The sequence below is a fragment of the Hydra vulgaris genome, chromosome 08, assembly GCF_038396675.1.
Source record: "Hydra vulgaris chromosome 08, alternate assembly HydraT2T_AEP".
NCBI classification, from domain to species: domain Eukaryota; kingdom Metazoa; phylum Cnidaria; class Hydrozoa; order Anthoathecata; family Hydridae; genus Hydra; species Hydra vulgaris.
The window spans coordinates 55,319,003-55,334,469 of record NC_088927.1 but is presented as its reverse complement, the minus strand read 5'-3'; the positions used below and the strand labels follow the sequence as shown (position 1 = coordinate 55,334,469).

Below are 15,467 nucleotides of genomic sequence, written 5' to 3'. Positions count from 1 at the left end.
ATGGATCATCAATATACTTCTTTCTTGCTTGTTTCAAGTAATCTAAATAATCTTTTGTTATTTTAATTTCATGACCCATGAACCTATGAAATGTGAGGTAATCTTGGATTGAACTTAAAGAGATTAGTGTCTGGGAACATATTGTTACCGATCAGACTTTTGTTGCTGCTAAAACCACATTTAATATAAGCTTGTTGGTGCAATAAAATGAGGACAATTTTGAAAATTTGCTGTAGATTTGCATACATCTTTAAATTAGTGTATTTCCACAAAAAGTAGTCTTTACCAAAAGTCAAAAATACATCTCTGTTATCAACGACCACACTTTTACAGGACCTGGAATATTCTTTCTTAGCTAAATCACCAACAGAAGCTCTAATTTTCTTGAAAGTAACATACTTCATCAACAGTTTGTCAAAAAAATAATCAAATTGTCTGTGATATTCAACCATAAATGATGTGGAAATACACAACAGACAGCGAGCAATGAACGAAGACAAAGGGCTTTTCTCAATAATATAGTACACATTGAGAAAATAAAATCACGCATTTCCTTTTTAAACTTGTCAATTTGAACATCAGTCACCTTTCTCTTACCCTTGAGTTGCTGGAGACAATACTTCAATGAAAAACTAAAATCCGGGTGATTCCATGTCAAATCAGCAGGCTCATGTCAATCATGTTTTGGATTTTGATAAGTTTTTTATATGTTATGGGGTTTATAAAAATTAAGAAAATCTGAAATTTGGAACCTCCAACCCCTTAGGGTTCTTGAGATATTCAGGATTCAATTTTCTTATTTATTCTGACATTTTTTGCAAGTCCTTTTTTGTTGTTAAATTGCAATAATTTATGAGCCAAATGAGGTATCATCCTGAAATTTTGTACATAGACAATCTTGTTTTGTGGTATTTCGATGGTCAAAATGATGGTGTCTCCTTGGTCAGTTTTTTTGAGGCATTGTTATAACTTGCAATATAGATATCAAACATCCCTATTAATAAAAAATATATTACTGAATTTTTCAACTTTTCTAAATTTTAAGTAAAGCTGATATATATGCTAAGTCAGCATAAAATTTGTTGCTAAATTATTTATGACAAAACTAGCTATTCTTAATTTTATGTTGTAAAAAGATATTATTAAACTATCATAATATAATAATATAATTAATAAAAAGATATTACTACACTAAAGTGTTTTTGAGGGCAATAATAAATTTGAAATTTATTTGTATTTTTTGTGTGCCTAGGTTAGGTTCTAAGAATGAGTAGGGGGCAATTTGACTCCCCTCCCCTCCCCAAAAAAAAAAATTATATATATACATTAATTATAAAATTAGTTAAATTTTCCAAATATTTTTCCAAAATTGATAACTTTTGAGGCCTTATGGAGCAATAATTAGAAAAAATATTTTTATTTATTGAAGCTAATTTTTTTTTGTAAAAGACCAACATTTTTTTAAGTATAGAAACTTTACTAGGCTGTAATCCAAATGCATTTGTAAAAGACATTTTTTGTAAAAGGCTATATTTATAAAAGACATATTTTTTTCTTTTATAGACACAACCTTTTATTTCCTCATTATTATATTATTGCTTCTGATTTGATGTTGTAAATATTAGTTTCCTGTTACTTTGCAGAATTTTTATATTTACTTAATTAATAAATGTTAAATAACTACTATATGATCTGTAAATAAAATAAAATTTAATTACCCTTTAATCATGTATAAGAGGAAGTCATATTATTATATGGCACATGCATTGACACATCCAATTATATGGATATTTTAATAAAATGTATAAATAATTTACTATAAACTAAATAATGTTAATGATATTTCTATAAAATATTTATTTTGTAAAATATTTGAAAACTAGATTTTTTGAATAAATTTAAAAGTTGAAAAATATGTAAAAGTGTTCCATTGGATTAGAATGTAATGTTGAATATTACTAGTAAGAAGACAAAGTCTTTTAGAACTATCGACATTTTTAAGTGATGAAAAACACAAGTTATTATGGAGAGCTGGTTTAATTGATTGTTGAAAATTCTTTACACTAGTTTGCTATTATCATAAAGTACACTTTGGAGTTGTATTTGAAAGAAAATTTCAGAAATGCTGTAATTTATTTAAAAAACATGGAAATCAAAAGAAAAGTGTCAGAGGCAACTTAAATATAATTTTCATGATAAGAATAATTTAAATAGTAATTAAATAATCTAAAATAATAATTAGACAACAAAATTCCTTTTTAAAAAGAAAATTCAAATATTTTTATAAATTTAAAATTTGTTTTTTACAATGATGCTTAGTTGATATTAGTTTTTAGAAATGATTGTTTCTTTGTTTTTATAGGAAATGTGAAAATATCGCTATCAATAGCAATAACTCTTAAAACACAAGATGTTCCTGTTGTACCTGGATGGAAATTATGCAGTAGATATAACATAAGGTTACACAAGGTTACCTTATTCAAAAGGCTAGAAAAGCTAAAAAAAAAGCAGAGAAATTTGTATAAACCATCATCAAAAAACGGAAAGTCGCTTTCCAATGAAACCATTGATTTTATCAAAGTGACGAGTACACACAAATGATGCCTGGAAAAAAAAGATTTTGTCAGTATAAAGTACAAACAACACATGCAATAAAGACTAATACTTGATGATGAGATTATTTTGATTAATTTAAAAAACTCCATGTAGCATTTAAATCGGAACACTAATTTAAATGTTGGATTTTCAAAGTTTTGCAGCCTTTGCCCAAGATGGTGTGTAACCACAAACTTGTCTGGCACTCACAATGTGTTTGTGTCTGTATCTATCGTCAGAATGTTAAGTTGTTAACTGGTGCTCTTAAAATTGGCAAAGACTATAGGAATTTAATGGAAATGATTGTTTGCAATCGGGATAATCTAGAGTGCATGTTACATTGATGTCTGCTATGTCCTGGTATTACTGCTTTAAGAGAATTCTTAACAGCAAAATTTGACTACAGTGAAAAAGAAATAACAATTAATCAATGGGAAGGTACTGATAGAACTACACTGTTCAATCAAAAAGTCAATATTGAAGATGTTATTGACCTTATACAATAAAATAGATAAACTTACATCTCATTCACTTATAACTAAAAGTCAGGTCAAGTGCCTCAAAGACTGTAAAGAGTTTTTAAATGACAATGAGTGTATAATTAGGTGACTTTGCAGAGAACTTTCAATTTATTGTTCAGGATGAGGTGCAAAGTTACCACTAAAATAAACCAAAATGTATACTTCATCTTATTATTATATGGGTATTAATATATATATTATTAATGCGGTAGTGTTGTAGTGGTAAAGCGCTCGCTTCATAAGCGAGGGATTCTGAGTTCGATCCCCACCACGTCCCTGGTAGTACCGCGCTCAAATTGTTTTTCCGCGCAGCGGCCTTGTTCGTCAAGGTTCGTGTTTCGGAATTATAGAGTCGAGAGAGGGTTAAAACCACTAATAAGTAGCCTCCTCATCTGTAGTGGCCTTCTCGGCCTTGAGGAGGTGAATACCAAAAAAAAAAAAAAAAAAAAAAAAAATACTATAAATCAAATGGTAAACTGATATCTTCATTTCATCTATCAGTCATTTTGCTTTCTTTCTGATGAAGTTGAACATGATGTTTACTTTGTATATAAAATACAACTGCTCATTATCAATTACATTAAAGCAAAAATTCTACAAATTAATAATATTATTAATAAGTAATAATATTAAAATCTTCACTGATGGATGTGCAGCACAATATAAAAACTTTAAGTACTATTATTAATCTTTGCCATCACAAAGATGACTTTCATATTGATGCTGAATGGTTTTTTTTTTGCCACAAGCCATGGTAAATCTGCTTGTGATGGTATTGGAGGCACAGTAAAAAGACTAACTGCACAAGCCAGTTTAAAGAGGACAATGACTGGACAAATTTTAGGACAATGACTGGACAGATTTTAGAAGTAGATAAGATGTTTGAATTTTGTGTAACCAATATAAAAAACATTCAATTCATTTTGGTTTATAAAATAGAAATAAATGAAGTTCGACCATCATTACAATAGTTTACTATGCGAAGAATTTTGCCAGGAACAAGATGCTTCCACTATTTTATACCAATTAATAAATATACAATTTCTTTTAAAAGGATGAGTCAACAAACTGATGCTCAGACATTTAACCTTGTGCAGATACCAAATGAGCTGGTTGTGCAGCAGGTCATATATAATCATATGGATTATGTAGCTTGCAAGTATGACAATTTTTGGTGGATTGGAATTATAACCAAAAAGATGAAAAAAATTGAGATTATAAAATTCAATATGGTCCCATCCACATGGTCCCAGCCCAAGTTTTATTTGGTGCGCAAAGAAAGATATGTGTTGGGTCCCATCAAATCATATTTTATGTACCATTAATCCGCCAACTACAACAAATGGTCACGTATATAAAATTTCAGGAACTAAGTTAGATGAAAAAAATATATAGTATAAATATGGAAACTATTGAAAAAAAAATAAAGATTTATAGCGAAAACTTCTGATGCATTAGTATTTTTATATTTGTATGTTTTTTTTTCAAAATCAGTAAAGATTCAACTTTATCTGAGTATGTGTAATTGGCACTCCTTGGCTACAAAGTTCTCCTAGTCACTTTTCTTTATGTTTTCAACAAAAAAAAAAAAGAAAAAGAAGGGGGACTGGTAAAATGCTTAATTACCCCCCCTCCTCCTCTTTAGACCATGAGCCCTCCCCAGGTCCAAAAAAAAAAAAAAAAGTATAAATTTATCATTGCCTCAAAAAGACTTTAACAATATCTTATTACAACATAAAATTAAGATATGGCTAGTTTTATCATAAATAATTTAGCAACAAATTATATGCTGTCTCAGCATATATACTTTACTTAAAAGGCTGCATCTAGAAAAGTTGAAAAATGCAGTAATATATTTTTTATTAATAGTGATGTTTGATACCTATACTGCAAGTTAAAAAAATACCTCAAAAAAATAATCAAGGTGACATCATTATTTTGACCATCAAAATACCCCAAAAAATATGCCTTTATTATCTAATATACATGCAATTATGGTGGTTAAAAAAATTTTCAATTTGAAATTTGTATCTGCCATGCGGAAGATTGTCTATGTACAAAATTTCAGGATGATACCTTATTTGGCTAATAAAATATTGCTATTTAACAACAAAAAAGTATTTTGCAAAAAATCATGAGTCAGAATAAATAAGAAAATTGAATCCTGAATATCTCAAGAACCGTAAGGGGTTGGAGGTTCTAAATTTCAGATTTTCTTAATTTTCATAAACCCTATAACATACTAAAAAATTAGCAAAATCCAAAACATGGGCTGACATTTTATATTTTTTCTGCTGTTTTGACATGGAATTACCCATCAACATTGCTGGTTAAAAGCTGGTTTGCGCAATTAAACAAATCTATTTTTAACAAAGACATTGTAGTTTTGTTATTTAAAAGAAACATCTAATCGAATGAACTTAGCATAAAAGTTGCGTAGTAGTACTTCAAAAGTAACCACCAGAAAAGGAGTCATTGGTTTATCAGTTTGAAAAGAAACTAGAAGAAAATAAAATAGAAAGATTGAAAATAACATTTTGTGATTTTTTCTCAAAATTTTAAAAATAATATAAAAAGAAAATCTCAGAATATTTCTATACTATCTATATTGTTCGACCACATAAAAAGTCCCTGGCAATTTTGCTATCTGGAAATATCAAAGTAAATTGATTAGACTTAACCTCACTTGATCTAAAAGAGTATTTGCTTTGAACAATATTTAAACACCAAATTAATTCAGCTTTTAAAACTGCTACCTTCTGAAGCATATCTGAAATGATATGATGCTTTGATGAGGCAGGCTTCTGTGGTACTGATTCCAAAATTTCTTTGAACAAAACAACATAACCCTCTTTAGGCAATCGCTATATGTGCTTTGTCCCTCTTGCATGTACATCAAGAGCCTTTATACCCATGCCTGCTAAAGAAAATAACTTAAAACAAACTTTGTATCTTGCAAGACTGTGATTTTTATCTTTCTGAATTCAAGAAACGTAAATATCATTATTTAACCAAATGTTCCGGAAACTACTTTTATATTTAGGAATCTAAAGGTAATTAGTGAAAAACATATAACAATCTTTTTATATGAAGTTTGTTTAATATCTTGCTAGTGGTTTATTCCCTAAAGTGTATATAAATTTATAGCTGTAATTAAGTATGTGTGTATATATATTTATATATGTACATTAGGGCTGTCCAAAAAAATTTTTTTTTTCAGATTTGATTGCATAGTTGTTTATTTGTGCCATTTGACATAGTAATTAACTGTGCAAAAAATCTTTTCAATCAGATAATGTTTAGGGGGTGCTCAATATTTTTTTTTTTTTTTTTTTTTTTAGGTGCCCCAAGAAGTCCTTACGGTCTTGTCACAGAGCACCGCGGAAGTGCATTTAACCAGGAAGTTCACGCCTCCTTCCTTACCGTGACGCGAAAATATGCCCATAAAGTTTTACGAAAAATGTGAAAAACATGGAAAAAGTAACAAAGTTCCACAAATTTCTAAAACCCGGTTAATTAGATTTTTCAGATTTGATCAGTTTTAATTATCTCTAAATATTAAATTCTGAATACAAATTACAATCCACATCCACTTTAGACTGGTTTATTAGCAGAGAAATTAATGAAATAAAATACTGCAATACGACTAAAGTTCTGCGGTTTTTGTTATATCAGAATTTTTCCAAAATAAAACACTAGGATTTTTGACTCTTTGTCATTGATTAAAATACGAATTATAAACAAAAAAACATACGAGCAATTAACATTTAATTATCGTAATGTTATAGTTCGTGCAATGTTAATGCTAGCGAGGACTATAACTCTTCAGAGTACACTTTCTGGCATCTGGCACTCGCTTTCTGTGATCCTCAACCACCTGAATTAACCTCTGCATTTCAGATTCATTCCTTGTAATCGATTCATTAAACATCGACATTAAAGCCACAGATCGTTCGGCAGCATCATTTACTACTTTCAATGAATATACTAAATTTTTTCCTTCTTGGTATTCTGGGGAATCATTCCAGGTAGCTGGATCGTTGTTGAACAGAAAATCAATATCAACCTTCATTGACCGCAACGCACTTGCTAAAACTGATGTCACCAGCATGTCCAGAGATTTCTTCTCTAGACTTTCAATGTTCTTTAATTTGATCAACCTTTCAGACCAGTTCTCACCGTGAAATTTCATGTTGGAAATCATTTTTCGCTTCTCTTCCGTTTGAAGTTTGTTTGAAAACAAAGCTAGTGGGACCAATTCTGGTGAAAGGTACCACAAATGGTTTTGAAAGTTCTTGACTGCTGCTTCGGAAATCGTTTTATTCACAACTGCAAACTGCTTAAGTTGCTGAAACAGAAACAAGTCATTAACTGGAGCATCGCTGGCATTTGTGCATGATATCCAAGATTTTACATAAACCAGACTAGCAAATAAGCAAAATTCACAGAGATTTTTTTCCTCTTTTGTGGTCAACTTGAACTCTTCACGAAATAAATAAATCTTAAAACAATAAATAACCTTAACCATCCAGCGAGCCATGTGATAAGCACCAGGGATCTTGAAATGATAATTTTTCTCTTCTTGATCAGGCAGTTTTCCAAGTATTAACAGACAGAGATCCATGATTTCTTTGTAGTCATCCCTTGGCATTTTAACATGCAGGTTTTCTTTGAGGAATGCAATCACTTCATTTTGTAGTTCTTGCACCAGGGGTATTTTCATTCGAATGTCATCCAGAGGTTTAAAATTTCCTTGATTAACTTTGGGCCAATATTGCTGAAATCTCTGGAAAAGAGGTGTGTTGGGACCAGATGATGGTCCGAATAGTGATCCAAACACTCCTGCTACTATGATCTCATGAACATGGTGTCTGCAAGCGAAATATAACAAATTTCTACCTATATGTTTCTCTAGAACTACACATGCACCATTTTTGGAGCCAGTGTTAGAGGCTGTAGTATCAAAACTCATTCCAATAACATCACCAATTATGTCCCAGAAATTAAGCAGATGAATAACTGCTTTTGCTTGGGCTTCTCCAGTTCCAGCTATTCCAAGTATTTTGTCAACATTGTGACCTGTCACACCTACAGATAGCCGGTCAACATTTGCTTTAGGGGCTGCAGAATTTGTACGATCTATCATCAGTTTGCCATCCCAGTGGACGATTAATGGTGGTTTGTCCAAATCGCATAATTCAGTTCGAACAGTGGCTTCAATATTTGATCGATAATAGGTTCGTTATCTACGGACTGTAGAACGTGACAATGATCCATCATCGAGGTTCTGTCCACCAGCCCTTGCAATTGCTGCTGCTACTATAGTAAATTTTGTGTCAGATAGATTAATTCTGTCTAATGTTGATGAAACATCAGGCGAGTCAAGAATTGTATCTAAGATACATTGTCGTTTTGGAGTACTTGCTAAACTTGATTTAGCTGACCCTGAAGAACTTGCTTTACTGACTTGTTGTCTGTAATAAACAGGGATTTCTATCTCAAAATCTCTATCAACCATTTTTTCATTATCAACAGCATCGTTATCGTTGTCATCACTATAACTTTCGTCATGTAAAGATTCAATAACAGGAACTATTGCACTCGCACCAGATTGTCTTTGCTCTTCTTTTAGCTTTCGTTCTCTCTCTGCTTGTTTCCTTGCTTCATTTCTTTCTTCTAATTTTGAAAGTTCTTTGTCCTCTCCAAACATCACCATTTTTCTCTGACATCTCTGATCCAATAAAAATTCTTTATCTTCTTCAATTCTGATCATGGTTTCAGCATCCTTGTGGGCAATGTCAAAATGTAGGCCAATGGTGTCTGTAAATGATTTCTCTCTCGATTTCTGAGAATCTGACAATCTGGATTTATTTTTTTTTATTAATTTAAATTCCTGGACTAAAGTTTTCAACTTTAAGACTACATTCGGATGAAATGCTGTCGGAATAATCAGTTCATCAACAGTTGTTTTAAGACTTTCAGGCACTGACTTTTTGGTTGAATTAAGATGATAAAAAATGTTTTTAAAACATCAGATGTTAAGGGAAGAACTTTATCTGGAAGATTTGGCTCTGGTTGTCCAATTAAAAAGATTTTGGTTTGAAGTCGTGTAGAGATAGCAACACGAGATGATGCTGCCATTTCTATGATAACTGAAATATTATGAGAAAATCAAAACTCAATACCATACTATACAAACTTATCATTCAGTTGTTGGTTTATGCAGCTGCAGCAATATATTATAATAATTATTACTAAAGAAATTAAATAAATATTTTCAAATTAGAAATTATTATTATCTGCACTTAATAACAAACAATACACTACCAGACTACCATGCTAGTTTTCTGTAATAGGTTACTAAGGTTAGGTACTATCAAAATATTAATACATTTGTTGTCAAACTGAAATTCCAAATAAAATTAATATTTATACTTGTAAACCTTTTTATTCTGTTTGAACAAATTCTAAATTGAGTTAAATAATAGTATTAAAATTATGAATACAAATTTTAACAAAATTTTAACAAAACACAGTTGTTTTAAACACTAGCAGACATTTTTTAGTCTGGTGCCCTGATGACAGTTAATCTGCTGCACTTTAATTAATCTATATAGCACGCAATCAGACAATATTTCAGTGGAAAAAATCTAACTAACCAGGTTCTAGAAATTTTTGGAACTTTGGAACTTTGGAACTTTTTACACGTTTTTGACGTTTTTCGTAAAACTTTATGGTCATTGAGCACCCCCTAAACATTATCTGATTGGAAAGATTTTTTCCACAGTCAATTACTATGTCAAATGGCACAAAATAAACAACTATGCATTCAAATCCGAGAAAAATTTTTTTTTCCTGTGTTCACATGAACAGCCCTAAGGTACATATATATATATATATAATATATATATATATATATATATATATATATATATATATATATATATATATATATATATATATATATATATATATATATATATAGTTAAACTCGAAATCATCATCAGGGTTCTCCTTAAAAACTCCTTCACTCCTCCTTAAAAACCTTAAATATTCTTTAAAAAAAAAAAAAACTCCATAAACTCCATTTTATTAAAGCAAATGGATTATACTTATCTATAGAGAAGAGTATAGTTATATATATAAATATATATATATATATATATATATATATATATATATTATATATATATATATATATATATATATATATATATATATATATATATATATATTACATTATCTCAGTATTACAATTATAAACTTTCAGTAGATTTTTTTCTTCATGGCAAAAAACACAGACGCATCAACAGCATATTGCTGTTTCAGCAATATGCTGTTGATGTGTATGTTAAAATTGAAGGCCAGCGCCTTGGTTTCATCAGAAATAACCAAAACAAACTGAGAAGTGAGCAAGATGACGTCTCAACACGAACATGTAAACAACCTTAGAAATGATCGTAATGTTAGACCAGGGCATGCTCTAGTTTTGCCATCAACTTATGTAGGCTTTAAAGAAAACTTTGAAGATGCTATGGCTATAATTAAAAAGTATGGTAAACCAGATCTTTTTATTACTTTCACTTGCAACCCAAAATGGCGCGAGATAACTGAAAATTTATATCCAGGTCAGACAGCAAATGATAGACCAGACTTGGTTATTTAAGTATTTAAACTCAAATTAAATAACCTTCTCAATGACATTTTTAAGCACGTTGTATTAGGGAAAGTTGTAACACATGTTCAGGTTATTGAGTTTCAAAAGCGTGGTTTGCCACATGTTCATATTTTACTTCACTTTGCAAATGATGATAAGTTTGAAACAGCTCATGATATCAATAATTTAATATCTCCAGAAATTCCATATTGAATCTTGTTAATCGAGACCTTTATGACATCGTTAAAACTTGCAAGATTCACAGTCCATGCGGGGGCATACTGAACCAACTTTCTGCATGAAAGATGGGGTGTGCAGCAAAAACTATCCTAAAGAATTTAATGCTAAGACAGTAGCAGTTCATAATAGTTATCCACGCTATAGATGTTGTGATAATAATTTGGTTATCAATATTAAAGGTAACAATGTAGATAACTGCTGGGTGGTACCTTACAATCCATTGTTATCAAAGAAATATCAAGCTCACATTAATGTTGAAAGTTGCATGTCTGTTAAGGCTGTTAAATATTTTGTACAAATATATATACAAGGATCACGACTGTGCCAATATTTTAATAAATAAAAAAACAAATTAATCATGATGAAGTAAACTCTTTTTTAGATTGTTGTTATGTAAGTGCACCTGAAGCTATTGTGGCGAATTTTCGAGTATCCAATAAGTCATATGTACCCATACTATTACATGCCTTAAAAGTTCATCTACCTGAAACCTAGTGTATTTTAGAGAAGGAGCAGAACAAATGGCTTTAGATCGTGCAGCTCAACGTGATACGCACCTAACGGCATGGTTTAAGTTAAATTCTGAAAATGAAAGAGCACATTGCTATTCGTATGTAGACATTCCTTATCACTTTATATTTGATGATAAACATTGTAAATGGAAGGTTAGACAAAGGGGTGGTAATAAGGTGATAGTAAGAATGTATAAAATTAATCCAACTGAAGAATTGTTTTTTCTTAGACTGTTACTTTTGCAAGCAAAAGGTGCAACATCGTGGAAGGATGTGTGTACTGTTAATGGTATTGTCCTTGAAACATTTCGTGAAGCATGTGTTTTGAAAGTTTTGTTGCAAGATGACACTGAATGGCAGAATACTCTTTCTGAGGCGGTTTTAACACGTATGCCAAAGCAAATTAAACAGTTGTTTTCAATTATTTTGACCTTTTGTGAACCTGACAATCTTTTGCATCTCTGGAAATAATACAAAGCTTTTATGATGGAAGAGCTCATTCACTTCTAATAGCTGAGCACTTTTCATCAAATTGAAAAGATTATAAATCAAGACGGTAAAATGCGTCTGGCCATTACAATCTGCCAGTTATTGATGAGTTTATGCGCCTAAATCTAGGGTGAAAATGTTCAACAATCAATTGACGAAGCCAACCAAATGAGACTGTTGCTTAATGTCAATTAATTAAATGTATGTAATGCACTGAATGAGCAACCAAGTGTAGAAAATCAACATTCTAGATTGTTTTTCATGGATGCTGGTAGTAGAAAAACCTTTACTTATAATTATTTGATTACTGAAACCATAAGTAGGGGCTATAAATCTGCTACAGCTGCATGGACTGGCATAGCAGCAACTCTTCTTACAATTGGATCTACATTGCATGGCTTATTCAAACTTCCTGTTCCAATATTGGATAATAGCACATGTAATGTAACTCCTAACTCTATACACGGGCATTTTTTAAGACAAGTTAGTTTGTTTTTGCTTGATGAAACATCAATGATACCTAAACATGCCTTAAATGCAATTGATAGGTTATTAAAAGATATTTGCAACAACAACTTTCCGTTCTGTGGAAAAATCTTTTTTTTTTGTGGTGACTTCAGGCAAATTCTGCCTGTTGTGAAAAGAGGACAACCAGCTGAAATAGTAAAATCGCGTATAAAATGTTCTTTGCATTGGCAATGGGTGCAGAAGTTTGCATTAACTGAAAATATGAGAGTGCATGATGGGGAGTGCAAGATGGAAGGTGAATTTTCCCAGTGGCTACTAAAACTTGGGAATGGAACTATACCTGTCAAAGAGGAGGATCCTTTTAAAGGATGCATTGAAATACCAAATCAGTGCATTATTAGAGAAAATGAATCGATTGTTGAAAAGATTTTTGGAGATGCTGATCAAAATCATTATTCTAAACGTGTGATTTTAACACCAACTAATGTTGATTCATTATCAATCAATGAAGAAGTGCTTGAATGTCTGCCGGGTGAGGTCAAAATTTATTTAAGTGCTGATCAAATTGAGACTGATGACCTTAATGAAAGAAATAACTCCTGTTGAGTTTTTGAACAGCTTAATTCTTTCAGGTATGCCACCTCATTGTTTAAAATTGAAAATTGGTTGTTTAATTATGCTACTTAGAAATTTAGATCTCAAAGCTGGGTTATGCAATGGTATCTTGAAATTAAAGTTTGTGCTCTTCAAAATAATTATAGTTGATGCAGAGGTTTTGACAGGTGTTTCTGGTGGTAAATGGGTTTTTGTTCTTTGAATTTTAGTTGGCTCCATCAGATTCTAATATACCTTTTGTTCTGAAATTTCGTCGGTTTCCTGTCAGATTGGCTTATTCAATGACAATTAATAAAAGTCAAGGTCAAACATTTGATAGAGTTGGGGTATATCTCATGGTCAACTATATGTTGCATGTTCAAGAACTGATAGTATTTAATAGTTCGTTTTTCAAAATTGATAAACATCTCATTCAGGGTATGGTAGGTGAAAAGTGTTACACAAATAATGATATTTTCTAGGTTTGTAATTTAAAATTCAGATTTTTATTTCGAAAATTTACTGTTTGTAGGTTGTGAGTACTTGTATGTATAACTTTATTTATTATTTTAATTTTTTTTTTTTCATAGTTTTTGATAAATATATCTGTCATTTAGTATTGTTATAAAATGTGTTTACATGTGTTATATAAATCCATATTTGTTTATAGTTGTATATATTTTAAAATTATGTTGTTTCCATGTTTTCAAAGTTGTGTCACTTGGGATTATGTTGAGCAAGATTGATAACCTTGCCAGCCAAGCGGTGTACTTATAGCAGAGGTGTGACTCTGGCAGCATTTAGTGCCAGGTGGTGTACTGCTTTAGGGCTAGGTTGTGTTGTAGCCTTTTTTTAATTATTCTGGAACACATAATGTCTGTTAATGTTTAGCGTAATGTGTATGAGAGAGTATGCAACCTTGATCTTTAAATTCAGGGTGTTTTAATGTCCTCAAAATTTGAAATAATTGATTAACTAATATTGAATATAAAAGCAAATATACTTTTCTATATGTTTAGTAAAAAGATAAATATACTTTAAATTGGTTTTCCAATTTTGTCTTTCATATTTTAAATTGGTTTGTTATTTTTCGCTGGATTTTATAGATCAAGGGTGTTAATATTCTATTGTTATGTGTTATTGTTGTGATGTTTTGTGTTGATAGACTGCTTGGCTTCACGTTGGTGTTTATTGTTAAAAATGAATAATTGGTAGTTTCATTATTAGAGTTACTGCTTTTATTTATTTACTAAAAGTGCAGACAACATTTTGCTAGACTTGTATAACTTAATTTGATTTTTTGTTTTTTTTAGTATTGTTAATTTTTTTTTTTTTAGTATTATTACATTTTCGATAAATGTTTATATCAACTTAAATTATATTAACGAAAATTTTCGTAAATTAATTCAATACAGAAAGATTAAATATTTATTTTAATATTGAAGTAATTAAAGAGCTTTAAGAAAGAATTGACTTCAATATTTGTTTGCTTTTCTGTTTAGATGACAGCAGTATTATTGGAGAAAGTAAGTTAAAAAGCATTTTTACTTTTTAAAATGGAAAAAAATACTTTTTAATATATCTGTTTTTTTTTAAGTAGGTTTAAAATTTCAGGTTTTTAAAATCTTATATATTATAATCTTAAATATTTTTAATTACTTAAAAAATATATCTATGTTAAACTATACCAGGTTGTAGAAAATAGTTATAGTTTAGCACAAATGTATGTTATATATTTAAATATATGCAGATTTATTTATTTACTAGGTTACTACCAAAGTGAAAATTTACTATCAATTGTTTGTTTGTTTTTCTGTTTAGTTGAAAATAATGAAGAGAGAGGTAGTAAGTTTAAAAGGATTTTTATTTTTAAGTAACTAAAATGTTTTTTAAAATATTGTTGTTGACTTTAAAGTAAAAAAGTAGGTTTTTATAATTTTATACAATAAGCCCAAGAACTTAGGTTCTACTTAAAATTATATTGTCAATAACTGATAATTCTCAGTAAGACAGCTTTTTATTATTTTATATCAAGTTAGTTTAATTGAGATTTATTTTCTTTAGTTGATCAAGAGAGATCTAATAAAGGTGTTAAGTAGATAATTTAACCTCTATACATTTAAATACTTTTATTGTTTAGACACAGAATTGAAGACTGAATTAAGTCAGTGTTTTTGCTATTAGATATTTGTTAATAGGAATTTGTTTATTTGTACTGTAACTGGAATTTTAAAACTTCAAGTACTTAAGCTTTATTTTATTTTTTCTTTTAGGAGAGTTGGAAACCTACATATTTTTTTTAAATTTGTTATACACATGTTTGATTGTAAATTAACTTTTTTTTTGTTTGAAACGTATTTGTACTCAATTGCTTAGTTATTTATAATAAAT

The 15,467-nt window shown here is 30.0% G+C and overlaps 2 protein-coding genes across 2 annotated transcripts; both read left to right on the top strand.

Moving 5' to 3' along the window:
• The first annotated feature begins 11,534 nt into the window (after window positions 1-11,534).
• Window positions 11,535-11,996, top strand: LOC136083458 (uncharacterized). Its single transcript, XM_065802858.1, has one exon. It carries the CDS (start codon window positions 11,535-11,537, stop codon window positions 11,994-11,996), a length of 462 nt encoding a protein of 153 aa, XP_065658930.1.
• A 279-nt stretch (window positions 11,997-12,275) lies between these two features.
• Window positions 12,276-15,175, top strand: LOC136083457 (ATP-dependent DNA helicase pif1-like). Its single transcript, XM_065802857.1, has 8 exons — window positions 12,276-13,014; window positions 13,115-13,254; window positions 13,307-13,519; window positions 14,183-14,256; window positions 14,414-14,472; window positions 14,579-14,602; window positions 14,844-14,921; window positions 15,141-15,175. Exons 1-8 carry the CDS (start codon window positions 12,276-12,278, stop codon window positions 15,173-15,175), a joined length of 1,362 nt encoding a protein of 453 aa, XP_065658929.1.
• The last annotated feature ends 292 nt before the right edge of the window (window positions 15,176-15,467 follow it).

Coding starts and splice junctions, on each gene's coding strand:
- LOC136083457 (XM_065802857.1), top strand. CDS start 12,276: ATGGATGCTGGTAGTAGAAAAACCTTTACTTATAATTATTTGATTACT. Junction 13,015..13,114: donor AGTGCTTGAATGTCTGCCGG/GTGAGGTCAAAA, acceptor TAATTCTTTCAG/GTATGCCACCTCATTGTTTA. Junction 14,257..14,413: donor GATAGACTGCTTGGCTTCAC/GTTGGTGTTTAT, acceptor TTTTTTTTTTAG/TATTATTACATTTTCGATAA.
- LOC136083458 (XM_065802858.1), top strand. CDS start 11,535: ATGGCTTTAGATCGTGCAGCTCAACGTGATACGCACCTAACGGCATGG.